Raw genomic sequence first — 21,679 nt, forward strand, 5'->3', positions numbered from 1 at the left:
AATTCCATGCCTCATCTGACTGTAATGCTCTTCCCCGTGTCTTCAAAGAAAAGTGCACTGCTTTGAGTAGCCATCTTTGTGCAAACATATCCAGCCATAATTAAAGAAAAAAAAGAAGTAAAAATATTGTGGCAGATTAAAGACTAAGTAGTGTATTTCCATTTGAACTTTAGTGGATACATCCATTTTTTCAGACGAGCTCACCATTGTAAAAATATTTATACTTTTTCTTCTAGCCGTGCAAATCCCATGGGCCTCACTGTTGCTTTGGATGATTACGGGTTTGCTACAGGAGAACTTTATTGGGATGATGGAATCAGTATTGGTGAGTGTATGGCAGACATAACAGAGCTCACACATTGGATACTAAATATTAACTTTTGGCTGAAATCCTGTTCCTTAAAGTATGCTGCATAAGGCTGATGACATCATCAGATGCAATGAGTTTTCAGAAATACGACTCTTCTGATTTGTCTGGAAAGAGGGTGAGGCTCCTATGGAATCTCTTCTGTTATTGGAAAGCCGTTGAAGGCTGTGAGGCATAGGGAATTTTCGACTATCAAAAAATCACCACACTGGTAATGGCACCAATGATTTTTGGAAATTAAAGACTTCCTAGCAGTGCTGAGTTTCCAAACAGCTTCCTGGCAATGAAAAGAGTGCAAGGGAGATTTGGGAACTTAAAAGGTGGGATAGGAACTGTTTTCTTTCTGAAAAATTGCTGTTGATGGTTACATCATCAGCCTTATGTGGTGTAATTCACAAAACAGGATTTCAGTTTCAGAGTCTTACTTCATATATTTCAAGATAGTGATACCCCATTTTATTTTAACAGAAGAAGAAAAGATAATAATCGGCCCTAGATGAAATTTATAATATATCTAACCTAATTTTCACATTTTATTATATATTCTGTCCATTCTCTGATGATAGACTTGCTTGTCAGAGAAGCTGAAAATGCTGGAACTTAACAACTTTAGGAAAATATTTTGCATTTGTGCAGTACTAGGACAGAGTCATGTATTTTAATATTTGTCAAACTCCTTTCTTTTATTTGGCTTTTGAGGAAGCTGTATCCATTCAGCTAAATTCTGGAATGTTAATGAAATAAAATGTGGAGATCTGCTATCCAAAATAAAAATCATCTCTTTGTTGGAAACCTAAAAACATTTAGGGCTGTCAGTGTGGTATAGTTGAGAAGAAGCTGAGATTCAGATCCCAACTGAACTTTGGAGCTGTTTGGGTGACAATAGCATCAATAAATTAATGTGTTATGTTAAAAAAAATTCACACATTCCCTTCCAAAAATCCTCAAACTGTCCGTAGGTGAGGAATCTACAAGCTGTCATGATGTTGCAATGAATTTCTGTCAGGAGGTATCAGCATGCCCGGGGTAATCTTACAGCCTAGGTTGATGAGAAGCAACAAATGCAGGAGTTAAAGCAGTTGTTGTTTTAGGGCCAAACTATAGTTACAGAGAGAATCTCATTAGAAGAGGGAATTCCTTAAATGCAGAAAGTGTCTGACTGCCATAGCAAGAAGTTGTCATTCCTGTTACAATTTGAAAATTAGCTTGTTTCTTTTCTTTTTCTTTCTTGTGTGTAATTGGCCATTAGGAAATAAACACAGGCTTCATTTGTTAGTTGGGTTGTCAGGCATGAAGCTTTTCCAACATCTCCAGAAAATTACTGTAGTTTCAGTTTCTGATGGCTAGTTTCATTCATTTGTGGCCATCAGAAAACTCTGAACCCATTTCACCATTGCATGGGGCACTTGTCTTATTTAAGGGAGAGGGGAACAAGAATGATGCATAATAGGAAAGATTTTCTAGGGAAACACACCTTCAGGTGCAGTTAATCTGACCCGAATCATTCTTATTATGCTCTCTCACACATTCCAACCATGCTAATTGTTTTCTCAGTTGTTCTAAGAAGCATTTCTTTTTTCTTGTTTTTCTTTACTTTTTTTTAAAAAAAATTCTTTTCTTTGCAGATTCATTTGAAAACAGTTACTACTTCCTTGCAGAATATCAAGTGTCTAATGTATGTATATCAATATTTTCCCTTGAAACAAAATATTAGAATTCTTAAACAGTAGGACCCCCATACTGACTGCTTCCAAGCTCACCATGGATATTGTAAATTGTAGATAATAACAAACTAGAGAGAGAGAGAGAGAGAGAGAGAGAGAGAGAACATGGGGAAAGGTAAAAAATCCAGAAATTTTTTTTTCACATGTATTAACAGAACTGGCTACTAGAGGGAGCCAGAGACCATGTTATGTATTCTTCACTAAGAAGTATTCATAGCATGGACTCTGCCCCCTCTAGTGGCCAGGTCTGGTAACACAGAAGAGACTAGTTTTTTCTGGATTTTTTTCTTTTAATATTGTTAATATTAAATCAGTGGATAAGGGGGTCCAATAATAATAATAATAATAATAATAATAATAATAATAATAATAATAATAATAATAATAATAATAATAATAATAATAATAATAATAATAATAATAATATTCTAAAGCTGCTTAAATATTTTCATTCCAAATAGCATTTCTTTCCACTTCAAATATGCATGCACATCACCTGATATCCGCTTCCTTAAAATTATAGGCTAGGTTTCTAAGAATCTGATACTTCTTTTACAAATTTTAAAAACTGAAGAGAGTTTCAAACAGAGTTGGAGAACATGGAGTTTTCCTGTTGGCAGAATCAGCAATTGAGTAGCCATGTGGAAAGCAGCTCTTTGAATATCATGTTTTTGGATGATTTAAAAGAAATTGTGATTAATTGATTTCATGCTCCTGCTTGATGAACTTCAATGTGTTTGAATATTGGGCCATTTACTCATGCTTTGTGCAAATGGCTGGGTTAGAGATGCCATATATATAAAGCAATGTTTCCCAACCTTGGATCCCCAGATGTTCTTGGTCTAGAAGCATTTATCTGGCTGTGGTAGTCCAAGAACATCTGGGGACGCAGGGTTGGGAATCACTGGTCTAACGCGTGTAAAACCTCTTCCTGTATTTTTAGAAAAATAACTTGTCCTCTTTCTCTAATTTCAGAATACATTGAGGGTCTCTGTGCTGCACAACAACTATTTAACTGATTCAATTGATTTAAGAATTGGTTATTTGCGTATCTGGGGAGTGTCAGCTTCAGTTACAAATGTAATTGTGACACATGGTGGAACAGAAGAAGATTTCTTGTTTCGGTATGATCCAGAAAGCCAGGTAGGTCAAATACTGGAATGAATAATGGAAATTTACTTAGTTTTTTCCCCTCATGTATGTTGTTGTTGTTTAGTCGTTTAGTCGTGTCTGACTCTTTGTGACCCCATGGACCAGAGCACGCCAGGCCTTCCGGTCTTCCACTGCCTCCTGGAGTTGGGTCAAATTCATGTTGGTAGTTTCAATGACACTGTCCAAACATCTTTTCCTTTGTCATCCCCTTCTCCCCCTGCCTTCACACTTTCCCAACATCAGGGTCTTTTCCAGAGAGTCTTCTCTTCTCATGAAATGGCCAAAGTATTGCAGCCTCAGCTTCGGGATCTGTCCTTCCCAGTGAGCACTCAGGGTTGATTTCCTTTAGAATTGATAGGTTTGTTCTCATTGCAGTCCAGGGGACTCTCAAGAGCCTCCTCCAGCACCACAATTCAAAAGCATCAATTCTTCAGCGTTCAGCTTTCTTTATGGTCCAGCTCTCACTTCCGTACATCACTAGAGGAAAAACTATACCTTTGACTATTCGGACTTTTGTTGGCAAGGTGATGCCTCTGCTTTTTAAGATGCTGTCGAAGTTTGTCATTGCTTTCCTCCCAAGAAGCAGGCGTCTTTTAATTTCATGGCTGCTGTCACCATCTGCAGTAATCACGGAGCCCAAGAAAGTGAAAGCTGTCACTGCCTCCATATCTTCCCCTTCTGTTTGCCAGGAGGTAATGGGACCAGTGGCCATGATCTTAGTTTTTTAGATGGTGAGCTTCAGACCATTTTTTGCACTCTCCTCTTTCACCCTCATTACAAGCTTCCTTAATTCCTCACTTTCTGCCATCAGAGTGGGATCATCTGCATATGTTTTGGTTGATATGTCTTCCAGCAATCTTAATTCCGGCTTGGGATTCCAGCCTTTTGCATGATGTATTCTGCATATAATTTAAATAAGCAGGGGGACAATATACAGCCTTGTCGTACTCATTTCCCAATTTTGAACCAATCAGTTGTTCCATATCCAGTTCTAACTGTTGCTTCCTGTTCCACATATAGGTTTCTCAGGAGGTAGATAAGGTGGTCAGGCACTCCCATTTTTTAAGGACTTGCCATAGTTTGTTGTGGTCCACACAGTGAAAGGCTTTTGCATAGTCAATGGAGCATAGTCATTCTCATGTATGTAGAAGATGTTTAAAGCACATTTTAAAATTGCTCTGTTTTTAAAGAATGTTGACTTCAGAGACTTTTTTGTCTTTTTATCCATTTATAAAGAATTTTATTGGTTGATTGATTAATTGGCTGATGTCATTTTGCCAAGAGTTGGGTGCCCTCCTGGGCCACCAGAATGATAAATACTACAAACAAACAAATATGGTTGCTGTTCAGTATTCAAGAATTAACCTGGTACTACTTTTTCTTTTCTTTGGTAGCATATATTCTTGTTTTATTTCAGAGCATATATCTTCTCCTTCCCTAAGGCATGGTTTCAAATCTAAATCTCAGCTCCAAGGGAGTTTAAAGTTACACCAGCACAAAGTGCCCCATTGCTCTTAAAGCAGGGGGGAGGTCTTTTCCTGTTTAGTAGTGATCATGTTGTTAACATGAAGTTCTGAACATGAGGCAGGTGGGTGGTTGTATAGTTGATAAGCTATACAACAAGCTATACAACATATTAAAGCAAAAAGCAAAGCAAAATGTGCTGCTTATATTTATTTATTTATTTATTTATTTATTTATTTATTTATTTATATGCCGCCCACTCTACCCAGAGGTCTCTGGGCGGCTTACAATAATTAAAAATTCAATACAATAAAAATAAAATTATTAAAATACAATTAAAATACAATTAAAATACAATTAAAATTGCCATCATCAGGACCCACAGTTGATGTTATTTTAATTAAAAGCCTTCTGGAACAGGAAGGTTTTGACCTGGCGCCGAAAAGTCATCAACGTCAGCGCCAGACGAATTTCAGTTGGGAGGGCGTTCCATAGTCTGGGGGCAGCTGCCGAGAAGGCCCTTTGTCTACAAGCCATCCCTCTTACCTCGAGGGATGGCTCTTTCAAAAGGGCCCCCTGGCTAGATCTTAACTGCCGGGTAGGCTCATATGCTTCAAGCACTCTCTGGGTGGTTTACAAGTTAATTATCCAGGCTACACATTGCCTCCCCAGCAAGCTGGGTACTCATTTTACCGACCTCGGAAGGATAGAAAGCTGAATCAGCCTTGAGCCAGCTACCTGGGATTGAACCCCAGGTCATGAGCACAGTTTTAGCTGCAGTACAGCGGTTTAACCACTGCGCCATGAGGCTCATGTAAATCCCTTTCTGTCTCTGGTTCTTTTCATTCCTTTCAAGAAGCTGTTTACATGGGTTTCTCTAGCTCCTTATTTAGACCTGTATCCTCCAACTGGCAACAGGTAGAACTCTCATACCAAACAGCAGGAAGATATCTTGTGTCAGATAAAGAAAATATTATTTGTGAGGGCTATAGTGACTTTGGGATTTGGGGAGCTACAGTCCAAAAAATATATTTTTCCCATTTCTGATCTGTGGAGAATGCAGTCCTTGGTGCTATTTCTGTTATTAGCCGGGTGGGTCCGCTATAGTTAATACAGATTGAAGCCACCTCCAACAACATGTTGCATGTCCATCTATAGTATGTAGACATGCCCAGATCCATATAAATTATTGAGACTCTTGGACTCCCCGGCTTACTATCACTTATACTGTATATCATAGGAAACAGAGCAAGGATCACATTGTTGAAGGTAGAATATGGCTCAAAGGTGTTCTGAATGAGAGTCACCTTTCACTTCTTTAAGTCTGTGCTGCTACAACCTCATCTTTTTCTTTTACCTCAAGTCTAGTAGAGAAAATGTTTTTCTAAGTGCTGCCTTCCACCGGCTCATATTGGTTAGCTAAGGAAAAATATGCCTAGAACAGCATTTCACTTAAGAGCAAGAGGACCAATTATCAATTCTCTTGAAAGTAAATTCACTGAAGCCCAGCCTATAGGCCTTCTTGCATTGCTTTCAATTTGTGTTTTTTTGCTTACCTGTTCTACATATCCCCAAATCACTGAACTAATTGGTGGTTAATGAAACACGAAAACCCTCTATTAATCATTTCTCTAAGCTGGTTACTCTCCTTTCCTACCTCCAAGAAAATGCATTTCACTCTGAGCTAATCTTTCTCCTAGTTCTTCCTTTTCTCATTTCCTCTGGCAGCCTCCTTCCTTTACTGACCTTCTGCTGCTATCAGTTTGGAGAAAACGCTTTTAAGCTTCTACTTTCTCCATCTTTTCCCTACCAGCTTTAGAATGCTCAAATATTTTCATGCCACATCTCCATGTGGTAATTTAAAAGGTATCTTATCTTACTTGCCCTCCCTTTTCTATAACAAGAGACATTTTTTTAAATGAAATTGAGAGATCTCTTCCTGTAGCGAAAACTAAATCTCTCTCTTCTGACATCTCACATTTGAAGTTGGAAGGTGGAGAGCAAAATGAGAGAAGCCCAAGGTCTGACTTTGAGAACTTTTCCTGGCATAGAAACAGCCTATGTTGAAGAATATTAATTGAAGCTAAACGTTTATTTGGGTTACAATGTCCTTTCGTCATCTTTAATAGAACCATCTTTAATAGAACTATTTCTTATCTAATGTTTAACCTTTGATCAGCTGCCTAACTTTGAACTTCTGGATGACTACCCTTTCCTTGTTATCCTTGTCCCACTTCTGCCTTTACTCTTGCATAACCTTACCTTCTTATACACTTTAGATTTATCCCCAAATCAAACGGGATGTCTTTGCCTGTTTTCTAATGTGGAATTCAATGCCACACTAAAAAGCCTAGTATTTTACAGTGCGAAAAAAAAAATATGAGGGAACACCACATTTTTTAGTCAAGCCATAATTTTCTCAATTTAGTTACAACTGATCATAAAAAGCTGAGGGTTTTTTTTCCTGTTTAGTGACTTACCATACAATTAATGTTTGCTGAAAGTTCTAATTCCTACCAATAGAGTTATGCTCATTTTTCAAGCTTATGAACATTATTATTAGGACAAAAATGCTCCGAGCCTCCCAGTGGTCTTGCTGGTGGGATAATTCTGGACTTGTAGTTCAAAACCATAGCTTTTTCAAGCTGACCTTTTTGCCTACATTGCTATTATTTAGTTAGGCAAAATGTCAGCTGAATTTTGAGAAAACAAAAAGGTGGTTCTGAATTAGTTTAATGCAGTGGTCCATAACCTTGTTTCCCCAGAGGCTTTTGGATTACAACTCCCAGAAATCTTGGCCAGCACAGCTAATGGTCAAGGCTTCTGAGGGTTTTAGTTCAAGAACATCTGCAGACAAGGTTGGGAGCCAATGGTTTAACGCAATATCTCAGGGCTGTTCTCTACATGTCTAGTGGAAACCCACAAAGGCTGTTATTTGAGTTTTACCATTAGACTCATCTCCTTTCCCCCAGCATTTAGATAAGATAATGCTCTTCCCTGATTGGGGGTGGGTTTTTTTTTTCCAAACCAGGGGCAAGACTTTACATTTTGCTTAAACTGTAACATTAAAATTGGAGGATCCTGCTTTAAAACAGAACAGACAAGGCATTTCATGTGAACAACTAAGGATTTTGTGAAAGCTATAGAGGTTTCTCAGTAAGCCATCCTTGTAGAACAGTGGTTCCCAACCTTGAGTAACCCATCTGTTCTTGGACTGCAACTCCCAGAAACTCCAACCAGTACAGCTAGTGGTGAAGGCTTCTGGGGATTGCAGTCCAATAACATCAGGGTTACCCAAGATTGGGAACTTCCTGTTCTTATCAGGGATAACCTGATGCCCATAGAGTTCATGAAGTGTTGACTTTGACATAAAATGTAATCCATGATGGATGACTTAAGACTTTCCATGATGGATCACTATTAGCTAACAGGTTCTGAGCTGTCTGTGACAGATCAGGAAAGACATATTGGTGTGCTGGTGGACAGCTTGTTGAAAGTATCAACCCAGTGTGCAGTGGCAGTGAAGAAGGCCAATTCCATGCTTTTGTTGTTGTTGTTTAGTCTTTAAGTCGTGTCTGACTCTTCGTGACCCCAAAGGCCAAAGCATGCCAGGCCCTCCTGTCTTCCACTGCCTCCTGGAGTTTGGTAGCTTTGATGACACTGTCCAACCATCTCGTCTTCCGTTGCCCCCTGAGATGGCCAAAGTATTGGAGCCTCAGCTTCAGGATCTGTCCTTCCAGGGAGCACTCAGGGCACCTCCCTGATGAGGAAAGGCTACAGCGTTTGGGGCTCTTTAGGCTAGAGAAAAGGTGCCTGAGGAGGGAAATGATTGAGACATATTAGGCAAGGGATGGAGAAAAGGTGCCTGAGGAGGGAAATGATTGAGACATATTAGGCAAGGGATGGATAAAGTGGATAGAGTGAAGCTCTTTTTCCTCTCACACAATACCAGAACATGGGGCATCCACTCAAACTGAGTGTAGGGAGAGTAAAAACAGACAAAAGAAAATATTTCTTGACCCAGCATGTTGTTAGTCTGTGGAACCCCTTGCCACAGGATTTGGTGATGGCATCTGGCCTAGATGCCTTTAAAATGGGATTGGACAGATTTCTGGAGGAAAAGTCCATTGTAGGTTGTAAGTCATGATGGGGGTGCATCATCTCCAGGCTTAAAAGGAAGGTACCTCAAAATGCCAGATGCAGAGAATTGGTATCAGGAGACAGGTATCTAGTTGTCTTATGTGCTTCTAGAGGCATCTGGTGGGGCCACTGTGAGATATAGGAAGCTGGACTAGATGGGTCCTTGGCCGGATCCAGCAGGGCTCCTCTTATGTTCTTACCAATGCACACTTAATCCAAAACATATGGAAGTGAAACCCATTCCAAAACATTCTGGGATCCATTAATAGGTAGACATGTTTCTGTTTAAATGGATAGCATATTCTGCCCATGGTGCATAGGGCTATGATAGTAAATAGATTGTTTTAGTAACATGTCAAAAAATGAATAGTAGGAAATGTCTTTCACTTTATCTGCCCCCACTTAAGAGGTCATTAAAATAAAAAAGGAGAAGATGGAGGGTAAGTTGATTTGTCAGAGGCTTATTTTTGAGCCACCAGGAGCCCAGAATGTTATGTCTACCTGTTTGGGGAATATTCTTATTGTTTCATTAAGATCTGGAGACTAAGTTTGCTTCTCCCTTCTGTTACATCCCAAGCTATTATTTTCATGATGTGTCTTTTAGATTGTTAACCTGAGTGTAGGGGCAAGTCATGTTATTATAAGAATATTACTTGCAGGGTGCTTTAAGTGTCCCTTTGAGCTAAATAGAAGTGCTTAAAATGTTTAAAAATATGCAAATAAAATATTAAATATCCCCCCCCCCGCAAACAAATCAAATCCCCTTTGTTTCATCCCCATGTTCTTATGTAGCTCTTTTTGCTGAGTGACTGCTCTGATTCTTGAGGCCCAGGAAAAAGCTCCCTGGTATAGCATATTTGGTCATAATTATTGTGAAATATATTACAAGAAAGTGAAGATATTTCCCTCACCTTTTTTATTTACCTCAAACGGTTACGCATTTTGAAATTTAAAGTGAAAGATAATTTTTCAAAAGCTTGGAAATAACAACTTTCTTGTGCCATGATTCCCATTGTCTGGGTTCTGTGGAGACAAGAGAAAGATGAGGGAAACGTTGGGCATGCCCACATGTTGAGTGGTTGCACCAAACCTTTCTGAATCTTGTCCTATAAAAACTTGTCCTATAAAAATTTTACATTCCGTGCGCTGCACCAAAATTTAAATTGTATCAGGACTGACAATGGTTGCAGAAATGGGACTCAAATCTGTCATATTATGGTATTAGCTTGAGTGAGTTCTGTAGAGAACCTCGGGAGGAGCGCCCTTTTGAGCATGTGTGATGAAGTGAATAGTACAAAGAAGGTAATTTCCAGCAGCTGTGACTAGCAACTGAAATGTGTCAGTTTTATTTTTGCCAACATATTTGTGTCCTGAATATGAAAACGTTTTCAGCTTCTGGTACCCTGTCCTAACACACTCAGTGAAAACTCTCCCCCATTAATATTAGCCAAATTCTGTTAATAAATTTTGTGCTATCAAGTAGATTCCCACTTAGGACAACCCTTTCCAGGATTTTCTAGTTAGGCAATATTCAGAAGTGGTTTGCTGTTCCCTTCTTCTGAGGCATCCTAGGTCTGTGCAGCTTGCCTGAGGCCAAACAGGCTGGCTTATGTCTCAGAGGCACAATGGTGGGTGATCAACTCCTACACTCTGGCTCCACACCTAAACCATGGAACTATCTAGCCAGCATGAGGAGGACCACACACTGTACCTGCCTGCCATATAGGACCCACTGGCAAAGAAAAGGTGGTAATCCTCATTCAATATTAAAAGGATGGGATATGCAAATATTCAACTACTAGTAACTGAAATCTCTGAGTTGAATCAGTAATTCCATCAAATTTGATTTCTCCTAAATTTGATGTTTTTAAAGAGCTTCAAGTTCGTTCCACTCCAAACATGAAGAAATGAGCAGATTTTTAATAAACTAGAATGAAAATCAAACTAAAATGTAATGCTTATCAGTTCCTATGCATAAAATGTTGTCTCTCTGAAAGAAGGTATAAGATACCAGTGAGACGTGACATCTGGGGGTATTTAAAGTTGGTTAGCCTGTTAGATATTGTTCCTGGCAGACTCCTGTCAACAGGTGTTGTTTGACAAAGGTGTTCCAAATAATGAATCCTTGTGGGACGCTAGTCATGTATTTGTTGTTTTACATTTCTTTTTCTAAAAGCAGTATTGAATAATCAGCTTTCCTTTCTTTCTTGCCCTTCTATTCAGATTCTAGAAGTTGATTTCACTGGCAATGTTTACCTCATTTATCAGCTAGACCAAGTAAAATGGGTGACAACCTCTTAACCATCCATGAAAAAAACAAGCAAGATGACAACTGCTTCGTCACAAATGAATGTATTGCGGATTTGAACTATGTTTTGTTCAGCTATAATTGCAACATACAAATGAAGAAATTGATATGACATCACTGCAGATAATATTTGTCATAAAACATTTTCATTTTCCTGTAAAGGAAGCCATACTTATTCACTTGTACATGACCAGTGTAGAATGCTGTGGTGGCCACTGAAGACAGAAAGGAGAATGGGTGTTTATTTCATTGAAGCACAGAAAAGTATTATGATTTTGTAAAATAGCCAATAGAAAGTGCCCAAAAAAACCCCTCATTATGGTAGGGTAATCTATGTGAAATCAGATTTGATGGGGGGGGGGGCGGCGAGGGTGGTTTTTCATAGGACTTAAAATGTCATTGTAACAGCTAAGTGCCTAACATGATAGACTATGCAATTGTTTTTTATGATGATGATTATCAGTGTGAGAATGTGTCACAAGACACAACAAAGCTCTGATATTTTTTGTAATTTATACTAATGTGAAAATAAAACTCCACTGACATTGCTTAGCTATATGTCTATGTTTGTGGATATGTGTCAGTATGCATGCATGTATGGTGTAAGGAACATCACCAAAACTCATACTTCTGGGCTCAGAAATATAAGGGTGCTTCTAGAGAGCTCCTATCACTCACAATCAGAAGCTATTCCATTTTTTAACCTCTACACCACACTTTGATCCCACTTTAACATTCTAATTCTATGTTGTTGTAATACTGATGATGATGATGTGCTATCAAGTCAATTCTGACTTATGGTGACCCTCTTCAAAGTTTTTTCCAGGAAGAGAATACTTCCTGGAAGTATTCTTTTCTGGGGGTGCCCAGGGATTGCGCAGCTTGCCCAGGGCCACACAGAAAGGGCTCTACTTCTGAGGAGGCACAGTGGGAATCAAACTCCCAACCTCTGGCTGCAAATCTAGATAGCAAAGCCACTGAGCTATCACAGCTGCATCCTGTGAATTCCTAAGGCTAAGTACTTTGATGGGCCACTTGGAAAACTCTACAAGGACAACCTCTTACACTCCCTGAACTTCAGTGAGAATTCTATGTATTTTACCAAACTACAAAACAGAATTCCATAGGATGGAACAATGACAGTTAAAGTGGGATGAAACTTCTATAAATGTGGAGAAGAAACAAAGGGAACATGAGTGCTACAAATAGAGGGTTGTGATATATAGCTTGCTCTCTAAACCTCAGCAAACAAGACATTCTGAGTGAAGTTTGGAAACACCCTCAGGGGTTCATGATGCTAGCCTGATTTTTAATCTGAGCTACAGATAAATTCCTTCTCTCTCCATCACAAGCCCTCCCTTATAGACTCAACGCCTTGTTTTCAAATGCACACTAATCTTCCAATCCCTCCTTCACTCCTCCCACTCTGGTTATTTGTTTGGTGCAGTACAAGTGCTCTGATAATAAGTAGGGAAAAGGAAGGACCTGTTTCTTCTACCCCCCCCCCCCAAACTTCCCCAACAGTGATAATGTTTTCTGACACATCTTTCTTCTACTTACTGTAGTATGAAGACAGTGTGGGCGGGGATCACTTTGACTGACTTGCATGTATGCATCTTGATCTAACATTGATTGCCACACCTATGTTTGGATTTTCCTTGTTTGGAAGAGGAGGTGGGCCCTATTCAGCCTGTGTGTCACATGCAACACTTAGAGGCCAATGGGCAGCACTCAAGGTCTCCAGTATTCCACACACTTAATTGTGTTATTTTTAAAGCTTTTTGGCCTCTAGATGTCCCTTTGTGCCTTCTATGGAGCATCAATCAATTCTGAAGGTTCCCTCAGCCCCCCATGAGCCTCCTCATCACCAAAATTTAAAATCAAGACAGTAGTTTATTATTATTATTTTTAAGTGACTGGAGAGGAGCACATTTTGCCTCTAGCTCTTTCCCCCAACCAGCATCACTTTCCAGCATAAGATGTGGCAAGGATGTGCCTTTCAAAAACAGAGCATATTATAAACTGTGGAGGAAACACTTAGATTCCAAAGGACTTCTAAACAGGGAGTAATTAGTTCAGACAGCAAGGGCTGTAAAGGAGATACTTCTGCAAGATTTCACTTGAGATATAAATATCAAAGAGCAATGGGCCATTATGAAGATATTATGTTATCATTAAAGGCATTTCTCAAAGAGATTATTATTAATGCCTAAACAATTGCACTGTCAGACTTCACAGTTGAACAGATTATTTCAAAAGACAACGCAGCTTACAAAATATGGGCAAGTGAGAAGGTTAGCCAGAGAACTGTATTGAAAAAGATTAATCAAGAGATTTCTCCAAGACTGTTACCAATACCCAAGATAAAGATGACTGCAGTGCTGAGAGAGATAAAAACACTTGTAATGAGAGATTGCAGCATATAAAAGGAAGTGGAAGGTAAAAATACAGGGAAAAGGTTTAATTGCTACCTTTTTGTCAATTTGATTATGATTTTTTTTGAAGAATGAAAAATAAGAAAGGGGAATAGTGGGGAAAATGACCATGTTATTCTGGAGTTCTGGATTTCAAAGGAAGTAAAACTACAGAGTAGACATATGTGCACACTGGATTTTAGGTAGACCAATTTCAATAAATTTAGGATAATAATAACCAGGATTGCATGACATGAAATCCTAATAGAAAAAAGAGTCCAAGATGGGTGGGAGTTTCTTTAAAAAAATTATAAGGCACAACTAGAAACAATTCCAACAAGGGAAAAAAGCTGAAAGATAGTTAAAATGGCCAATGTCGCTTCACAAAAAGCTGAAAGAGTGTTGAAAAAAAATAAGAACACATACAGGAACTGAAAGGAAGGCCAGGTCACAAAGGAAGAGTATAGACAAGTAGCAAAGAATTGCAGGGATGGTGTTAGAAAGGCAAAAGCTGAGAATGAGCTGAGCTTAGCAATAGATGCTAAAAGCAACAAAAAAGCATTCCTCAGGTACACACATAGCAAAAGACAGAGAAAAGAAATAGTAGCTGAGCTACTCATTGTGAGATAGAAAAATGGTAAGAGATAACAAAGAAAAGACAAGATACTCAATCCTTACTTTAGCTCATATTTTTTCTCCAAAAGAGAGTCTATGATCCTCCAGGCAAATGTGAACTACAAGTGGAAGGGACAGGATTGGAGCTTGAAATTGACCAATCAAATGAAAGCTTGCTGGCAAAAACCTAAAGAAAGGGGGGTTGATTCTTCCCAGTCTTGTTTCCTTTTCAAAAAGTCTGGCTCCATGCAAAAACAAAAGCAGAGCTCCCACATCAAGCAGAAGCTCAGGACATTTGAATACATGCACCTATTTAAATATTTGAAAATAGAGAAGCATAGTTGTCCTAAATGACTAAGTAACTGCGTTTTTACAGAATCCAAAACAAAATGAAAACAAGTACTTCAAAACTTCTAAGAGTAATCAGTGTGCTTGATCAATTGGGTTGCAATTAGGGTGGTATACTGTCCCACAAATTGGTCTGTGTTTGAATGAAAATATACAGGTCAGTGCTCATTTCACCCTGTGTTCTTTTGGTAATACACTGATCTGTAAGCCTGTCTGTGCTAGCACTTGTGAATTTTTATATCTATAGGGAAAACACCACTCCCACAAATGGAAAAAAAAACCATAGAGGGATATAATTTAGAACTAGGGCTTACACAACATCACTTGAATGATTTCTGGCAGGATTGTTTTTCCACTTCCAGAGAACAAAATAAAAAGAGAAATGGGAGACAGCGGTTGTGAATTTTGCCAAAGATGCTATGACACTGACAAGTAAAAAGAAACCAACATGTAGAGGATGGAGTTGGAATAAAGACCTGAAGAAACAGTTGCATAGTTAGGGGATATTCCAAGATCTCTCTTCATTGCTGGAGGAATATGTGAACTCAGTGGCTCAGAGTGCCTTGAGTTGGGTTTGACTTTTCCAGCAACTACAACCATTCCTGGTCAGGAATAATATGGCCACAACAGTTCATACCCTGGTATCTTTCTGGTTAGACCACTGAAATTCACTCTTCAAGACCTTGACATGTTACAGATCCTGCAGCATGTGCAATACACAGCAGCTAGACTGCTAGCAGGAACATTCTTCAGAACATGGTACCAGTTCTAAAGGATTTGCACTGACTTCCAGTACTCTTCCAGTCTGAGTTCAAGGTGTTCATGATAAGAGTTAGGAAGCGGTGAATGGCTTGGGACCTGCACATTTGAAGGAGGTGCTCTCTCCGTATAAACCTGCCCAATCAAAGCTGCAGCAATGTATCTGCTTTGCAATGTTCTTGGTGGCACACCTTTTCGAAGGAACTTCAGTTTATAACAAAATCATCATTATTTCTTTTGTGAGAATCAATATTTCAGCATCTGCAGCCTAGCTTCTTTCCAAATTAAAAAAACTGGGTGGGGCCCATCATTCTCTTTCAAGAAAAGAAAAGAAATAGTATTTTCAATTTCTATGACATGTTTTAAACTTGGGGATGTTTAGGATTGCCTATTTCTGAATGGTGTGTGTGTGTGTGTGTGTGTGTGTGTGTGTGTGTGTGTGTGTGTGTGTGTGTGTGTGTGTGTGTGTGTGTGTGTGTGTGTGTGTGAAAACAGATAGACTTTTAAAAAAATCTTGCCTTAAAAACCCTTTTGCCCAAACTTTCCCAAATTTGTCACAGAACAAGAGCAGTCTGTCTACTACACTTGCAGAAAATTTGGTGCTAATTGGAAGTCCAGTTTCAAAATATAATTTTTTTTGGTTCGGGTTGTCCCATTTTAAAAATTGACTTATAGAATAGTGATTTGCTATACTGTGCAATAGAATTTGTTTAGAAACAGTGTAGACAACACATTATCTGACTCACTTTGTAATAGTCACAGAAACACATGTATTATATTGCAATGATTAAATACAGGCCTTTTGCCAGTGATATCATAAGGACATACCCAGTGACATCACACAGGAAACCGCCTCCTTGTTTCAAGTCCAAAGCTTGAAAGCCCAGTGAATGGGAACTGTTGATCTGACAACTTTATTTTACAGCGCCTCCTTGAACCACAGCTTGCTGGTATGTGAATTCTGTGTGGGCGACGAAGAAAGAGCAAGTGCTTTTTCTGTGTGAAAACTATCTTTCTATTCTGATATTCTGGCCTGGAATGTGAGATTTAAAAAAGATTTCCCAGGAATGATTCGTTGATCAAATTAAGCCCTTAAATATTTCACTAATTCCACACAACCTCTTTGGGAGTTTCACACCTCCTAGCCTACTAAATGCTGTGTGTTACCAAAAGAAGACCTTGCAATTTGGAGTACATCCAAGGCAAATGAAAAGAGGATATTATATGTTATTTCTTCTCACTCTGAAACACGACAGGATGAGCATGTTGATAAGCAAATCTACAGCATCCTTCCATACGGGTGGCTTTTGTCTGAATCATGTGATGTCAAAACCTGGCAAGTGCTGTGCTGCAGCTGCAGCTTGCCACAGACAACGCAGCGGGTAATTGTAACACAGTGGACGTTGCCTGCATGGATGAACTCTTATTACAGCCTCACAGATGGTTCTAACAGATCACATTGACTTTCACAAGGATACTGCAGAAACTGGCATGCAGGGAGAGCTGTCTTTCAAAACAGCAGCACAGTCATCATGAAGACTTTGACGCTCAGGATCTTTTATCTCTGACTTGCTTTTAGGTGTTTTTAGTGCATACAGGAATAGAACCTGTCTGTCTGTCTGTCTGTCTGCCTGTCTGTCTAACTGGCTAGCTATCCGTCTATCCTCCTTCAATGTCTCTCTGACAGTTCTTGTTTATCAGCTCCTCCTTACCTGCACTCCCATGTCATTCCTGTCTTTTAGCCCTGTAATACACTTGCAGAATTAATGCCTCAAAAGGGTTACAACTTGGCTTCCATCTATTGGCCAAAATTCTGTAGTTGTTCTTGTGTAATTTGAAGTTGCACGAAGAGTCATGAAATTGCACAAAGGCAGTAGTCATATTCAACGAGTATTTCCACAAGCATAATTACAAAACTAGTTGCACAATTAATTGCAGTCAGGCATGCAACTGAACATCTACAGGCATAAATTTGCCCCACACAAAATTCAATATGGTCTCAGTCACTGAGATCAGGGATGCCCACTGTCCTCAGAGAAAAGTTGCAAAGTGGATTGAAACAATTCTACTTTTTATTGGTCAATAGTAGGACAGAGTAAGACACTAACAGATTGTGCAAGAGTGCTCCAGCAGTATTAGAGTTGAAGCAGGAGCACAAGAGCTTTAAGAGAAGGAGATTGATAACTGGACCACTAATAAAACCCTAGAGCTATCTTCTGAGACACTGGGGAGGGCTCAAAGTGAGGTCCCTGGATATCTATTTCAGCCATTTCCATTTGGATCAGTTAAAATGATGGTACTGTGTTGCTTTCATGCCAGTGGTTGCATTCTGGAATTTTCTTCTTTATAAATATGTTAACTAGGTTACACTTTTACATTACACCAGTGGGTTGTGTGTATTTGTATTAATGCAGATTGATGAATGCATTCTTTCTTCTTTATGTTTTGATTGTGCAGGTAGCAATAGCACTAGGGATAATCTTCCCCTCTCCCTTTTCTACGCTCCCTTTTTTTCTTTTCTACTTGTTTGTCCACCATAAAGAAATGTCAGTGCCTTCTACTCTTTTTGTCTATTGGTGGAATGATGAAGATTTGAGCATTTCTCAGCTCGAATTAGCTTTTATGTTCATGTTAGATCTTTGGTGCATGCTGTCATCACTGGGGACAAAATCTTTTTGGTGTCTTGCCTGGGAAGCTTGCTTACTGACTAGATGAATTATCTACACAGATGTGGATTCCTTGTGAAGCACTGCCACCATTTTAGCATTTAGAACTGTCTGGCAGATTATTCATTTCCTTATGCCAGACAATACTTTGGAGGGGACTCTCACCCACACCTGAAAAAGTGCACGAGTGTCAGAAATATAAGCACACTGAGTCCTCTACTTAAAGGCCATACATTTCCCAAAATGATGGTGCTGTGTAGTACGCTCCTCCACCTCATGTACAGCCTCTGTTTACCTCATTTGCAGGTTTCTGCACTGATCCAAAAATGTAAAAATACTTGCATGAACCCATGAACAGGTCACCTCCAAAACAGTTTGGAATGAATTGGTCCTCACCTGTATAACAAATATATAGCTATTTATTGGCTTTGGAGCTACTCACACATTCTTAACGGAGATGAAATGTGGAGGACATTTGGCCTCTCCTAAGTTAAAACACTGACTCATTTAGTTTAAGCACTAAGTGGTGGCTCCAGGTTTTGTGGGAGTTAGGATACCCTCAGTTGGTTCTTCCCTGTGATTCACCCATTTCCTTTCCATTCCTTTGTCACATCTGTTCATTCCACTTTTCTCTCCTTTGGAATCAATTCCAGAATATTGCCTAGGAGCTGTTCTTTCTTGGTCTCATTACAAAAAGCCATTTTGGATCGGGTGTATCAACTGCCAGGAGCAGGTGGTTGAGATGCAAATTCCAACAGCCTTTTGGAGTAGTTGGCCTCCTTTGGGGTAAATATTAACAAAGGCCCTAGGAGAGGCCTAACAGAGTCCACGGTTACAAGGTCAAGAGAAAGGGCCTTGGTGGCAGCATCAAAATTTTGCAAATCTTTGACTAAATATGAGACCAGTCTGGCACCATCTCAAACTGTGGTCCACCACATGACAAAAACTTTCCTCTTAAGGAAGGCATTTGGGTCATGACTTTTATGAAATACTGCACATTAATTATTTTAAAAAATATATTTTGTAGTATTATTGTGACACTGCTGTAGTTTTTTTAGCTTCCCAAATAGTCTGTAAACACTGAAAGGATGGTTGCGGCGCTCACCCCATTATGCTCAATAGGTTATGCGTTATTCATGTTCTATGCTGATGTGGTTGAGAGGTGTGGCCACGAAGGTTGTTAAAAAGGTGGAGCCTGAGAGGAGAGGGAGAGAGGAGAGTTCAGTCAGAGTCAGAGAGAGAGAGTTATACAGAGAGAGAGAGAGTTGGGAATCTGAGAAATGATTAGTCTGAGGAGTGAATAGTAACCTGTAAGATAATAGAGAAGATTGTTATTGAAGCTTGATGAACCTGAAGAAGATACTTATGAATTATTATAGAAACATCTGTAATCAATAAATCTGTTTTATTCAAAAGACAGTGATGAATGGACCTTCGTGTTTCCTAAGTAAAGTATGCTGATTTAGTAATCAACTGGTGGCAGCGTGTGAAAAGGTGGTTTTTTTGGTTTGCCTTCATGAGCTCTCTGTTTTGGGGAGACAAACAGGAGGCACAAGGGGCAAACGTCACAATGGTATAATAGATAAAGACAACAAATAGAGAATTGAGCCATGAGGACAGGACTCGTGGCAAGATTTCAACAGGTGCAGATTTTTTTTTAATTCATATGTTGAAAACTGCACTTAGACTATATTCTTCTTTCTCTACAACTCTTAAACATATAGGAATCCTCTTTCTTTTTCATCAAAATACTCCCTTTTTAATAATTATGGCTTGTTCCTGTTGGTATAAGAATTGCTTGTTCCTAAACAGAAAATTAAATTATGCTTTGTTCCTTAAAAAAAAAAATAATGGTAGAGCTATATAACTTTGACTACTGCCATGCCTTATTCTTCAGCTCTGTAGCTTCCCTAGACCAAACAACCATGAAGCCAGACAAAAGGTGCCCCCATTACATCTAGTGGCACAACTGCATTCAGAAAGAAATCATTTCTAAACACCTGAAAGCAGTGCGATGAAAGGACCATTCATCAAAATTATCTGGAGTAATCTCTGGAGAGTCTTGGATATATGTTTCCTTTTCAGTGTGATGCAGTTTCTCTTCAGCATTCTTCCACTTGTTTTGTGGAAATAGTTCTTCTGAGAAGTACTTCCTTATAGGTCAAGAAATAAACTAAAATAACATGTCACCCATCCTCCCATATATCCTTTGACAACAGACTAAGAATACTACAAGTGAGTTTTCATTCTTTCCTCTTTCATAGTACAGCAAGCTCTGCTTTCACTCACACCGGCCCTATCATTAGGCAGAGTGAGGTGACTGCCTCAGATGGCAGAGGTGGAACTCACATGTCAGAAATCTGAGCTTTGTGCACTTCCCGTGTTCCTCTAAGCTAGTCCAGGAGCAGTAAAGGATATTGTCACATTGCTGAGGAATCAGGGATCATCATCAGTGATGTCATCTCACAGGTCTGATGGCTTCTGCTCAGAAAATCAAGAATGAGAGGGGAAACCATCTTGCCTGCATTTAGATAGGAAAATGTGTTTCCACATCCGGCCTACTGATGCATGCAGATGGTTCTTGAATGCTTTCCCCCAAGTCCAGTACCATCAAAATAATGCAAGTGTGGAGTGAGGAAAGGCCGGTTCTGCAGAGGCACCCCATTTTCAGAATTGTCTCCCCATGTAGGTTACCCAAATATCTACTTTGCTGTCTCCTCCCTGTCTTTTGGCCCTGCTTTCTCCAGTAGACCCAGTCTCTCCCTTTGTTCTTCCAGGCCTGTTCTTTTGTGAAGGTCTCTCCGACGGGCTGTCTAACCCCAGCCCTGGCCCCAGGAGAGCAGGAGTAGGGAACTAAAAGTGAGGGAACCAAGGGCCTGGGACAGTCAGATTCAAACTCAGTGTTGCCTGTAGAGCCAGTGGCATTAACACAAGAAAGCACTGGGCATCTCCTAGAGGAAGAAGGGAAAAGGAACTAGCTGGGAGGTAGGAGATGCAAAGGAGTTGCCAGGGGAGTTAGAGGTAGAGTTGAAAGAGGAGACAGAGAGTGAAGGACAGGTGTGCTCAGGGAGGGACAAAAATAGTAGGGACCTCACAGAAGCAGAAGACATCAAGAAGAGGTGGGAAGAATACACAGAGGAAGTTTACCAGAAAGATCTGGATGTCCTGGACAACTCAGATAGTGCGGTTGCTGACCTTGAACCAGACATCCTGGGGAGTGAAGTCAAGTGGGCCTTAGAAATAGATGAAAATAATAGAAAGGGAAAAACCAGATATCTGTTCAAGAAAATTGGAGATATTAAAGGAACATTTTGTGCAAAGATGGACATGATAAAGGACAAAAATGGGAGGGATCTCACAGAAGCAGAAGACATCAAGAAGAGGTGGCAAGAATACACAGAGGAAGTATACCAGAAAGATCTGGATGTCCCAGACAACCCAGATAGTGTGGTTGCTGACCTTGAGCCAGATATCCTGGAGAGTGAAGTCAAGTGAGCCTTAGAAAGCTTGGCTATCAACAAGGCCAGTGGAGGTGATGGCATTCTAGTGGAACTATTTAAAATCTTAAAAGATGATGCTGTTAAGGTGCTACACTCAGTATGCCAGCAAGTTAGGAAAATGCAGCAGTGGCCAGAGGATTGGAAAAGATCCGTCTACATCCCAGTCCCAAAGAAGGGCAGTGCCAAAGAATGCTCCAACTACTGTACAATTGTACTCATTTC

General features: G+C 39.6%; 1 protein-coding gene across 1 annotated transcript in view; it reads left to right on the forward strand.

The window, feature by feature from the left end:
* The window catches only part of SI (sucrase-isomaltase), a 213,921-nt gene extending 192,459 nt beyond the window's left edge, over positions 1 to 21,462 (forward strand). Inside the window, exons 91-94 of the mRNA XM_072996157.2 lie at positions 237 to 325; positions 1,993 to 2,042; positions 3,067 to 3,234; positions 11,071 to 21,462. Of these exons, the coding sequence (XP_072852258.2) occupies positions 237 to 325; positions 1,993 to 2,042; positions 3,067 to 3,234; positions 11,071 to 11,148 (385 nt within the window). The 3' untranslated portion in view covers positions 11,149 to 21,462. The remainder of the gene's footprint in view (positions 1 to 236; positions 326 to 1,992; positions 2,043 to 3,066; positions 3,235 to 11,070) is intronic.
* Positions 21,463 to 21,679: the final 217 nt, after the last annotated feature.

The sequence above is a fragment of the Pogona vitticeps genome, chromosome 3, assembly GCF_051106095.1.
Source record: "Pogona vitticeps strain Pit_001003342236 chromosome 3, PviZW2.1, whole genome shotgun sequence".
In the NCBI taxonomy this organism is placed as follows: Eukaryota; Metazoa; Chordata; class Lepidosauria; order Squamata; family Agamidae; genus Pogona; species Pogona vitticeps.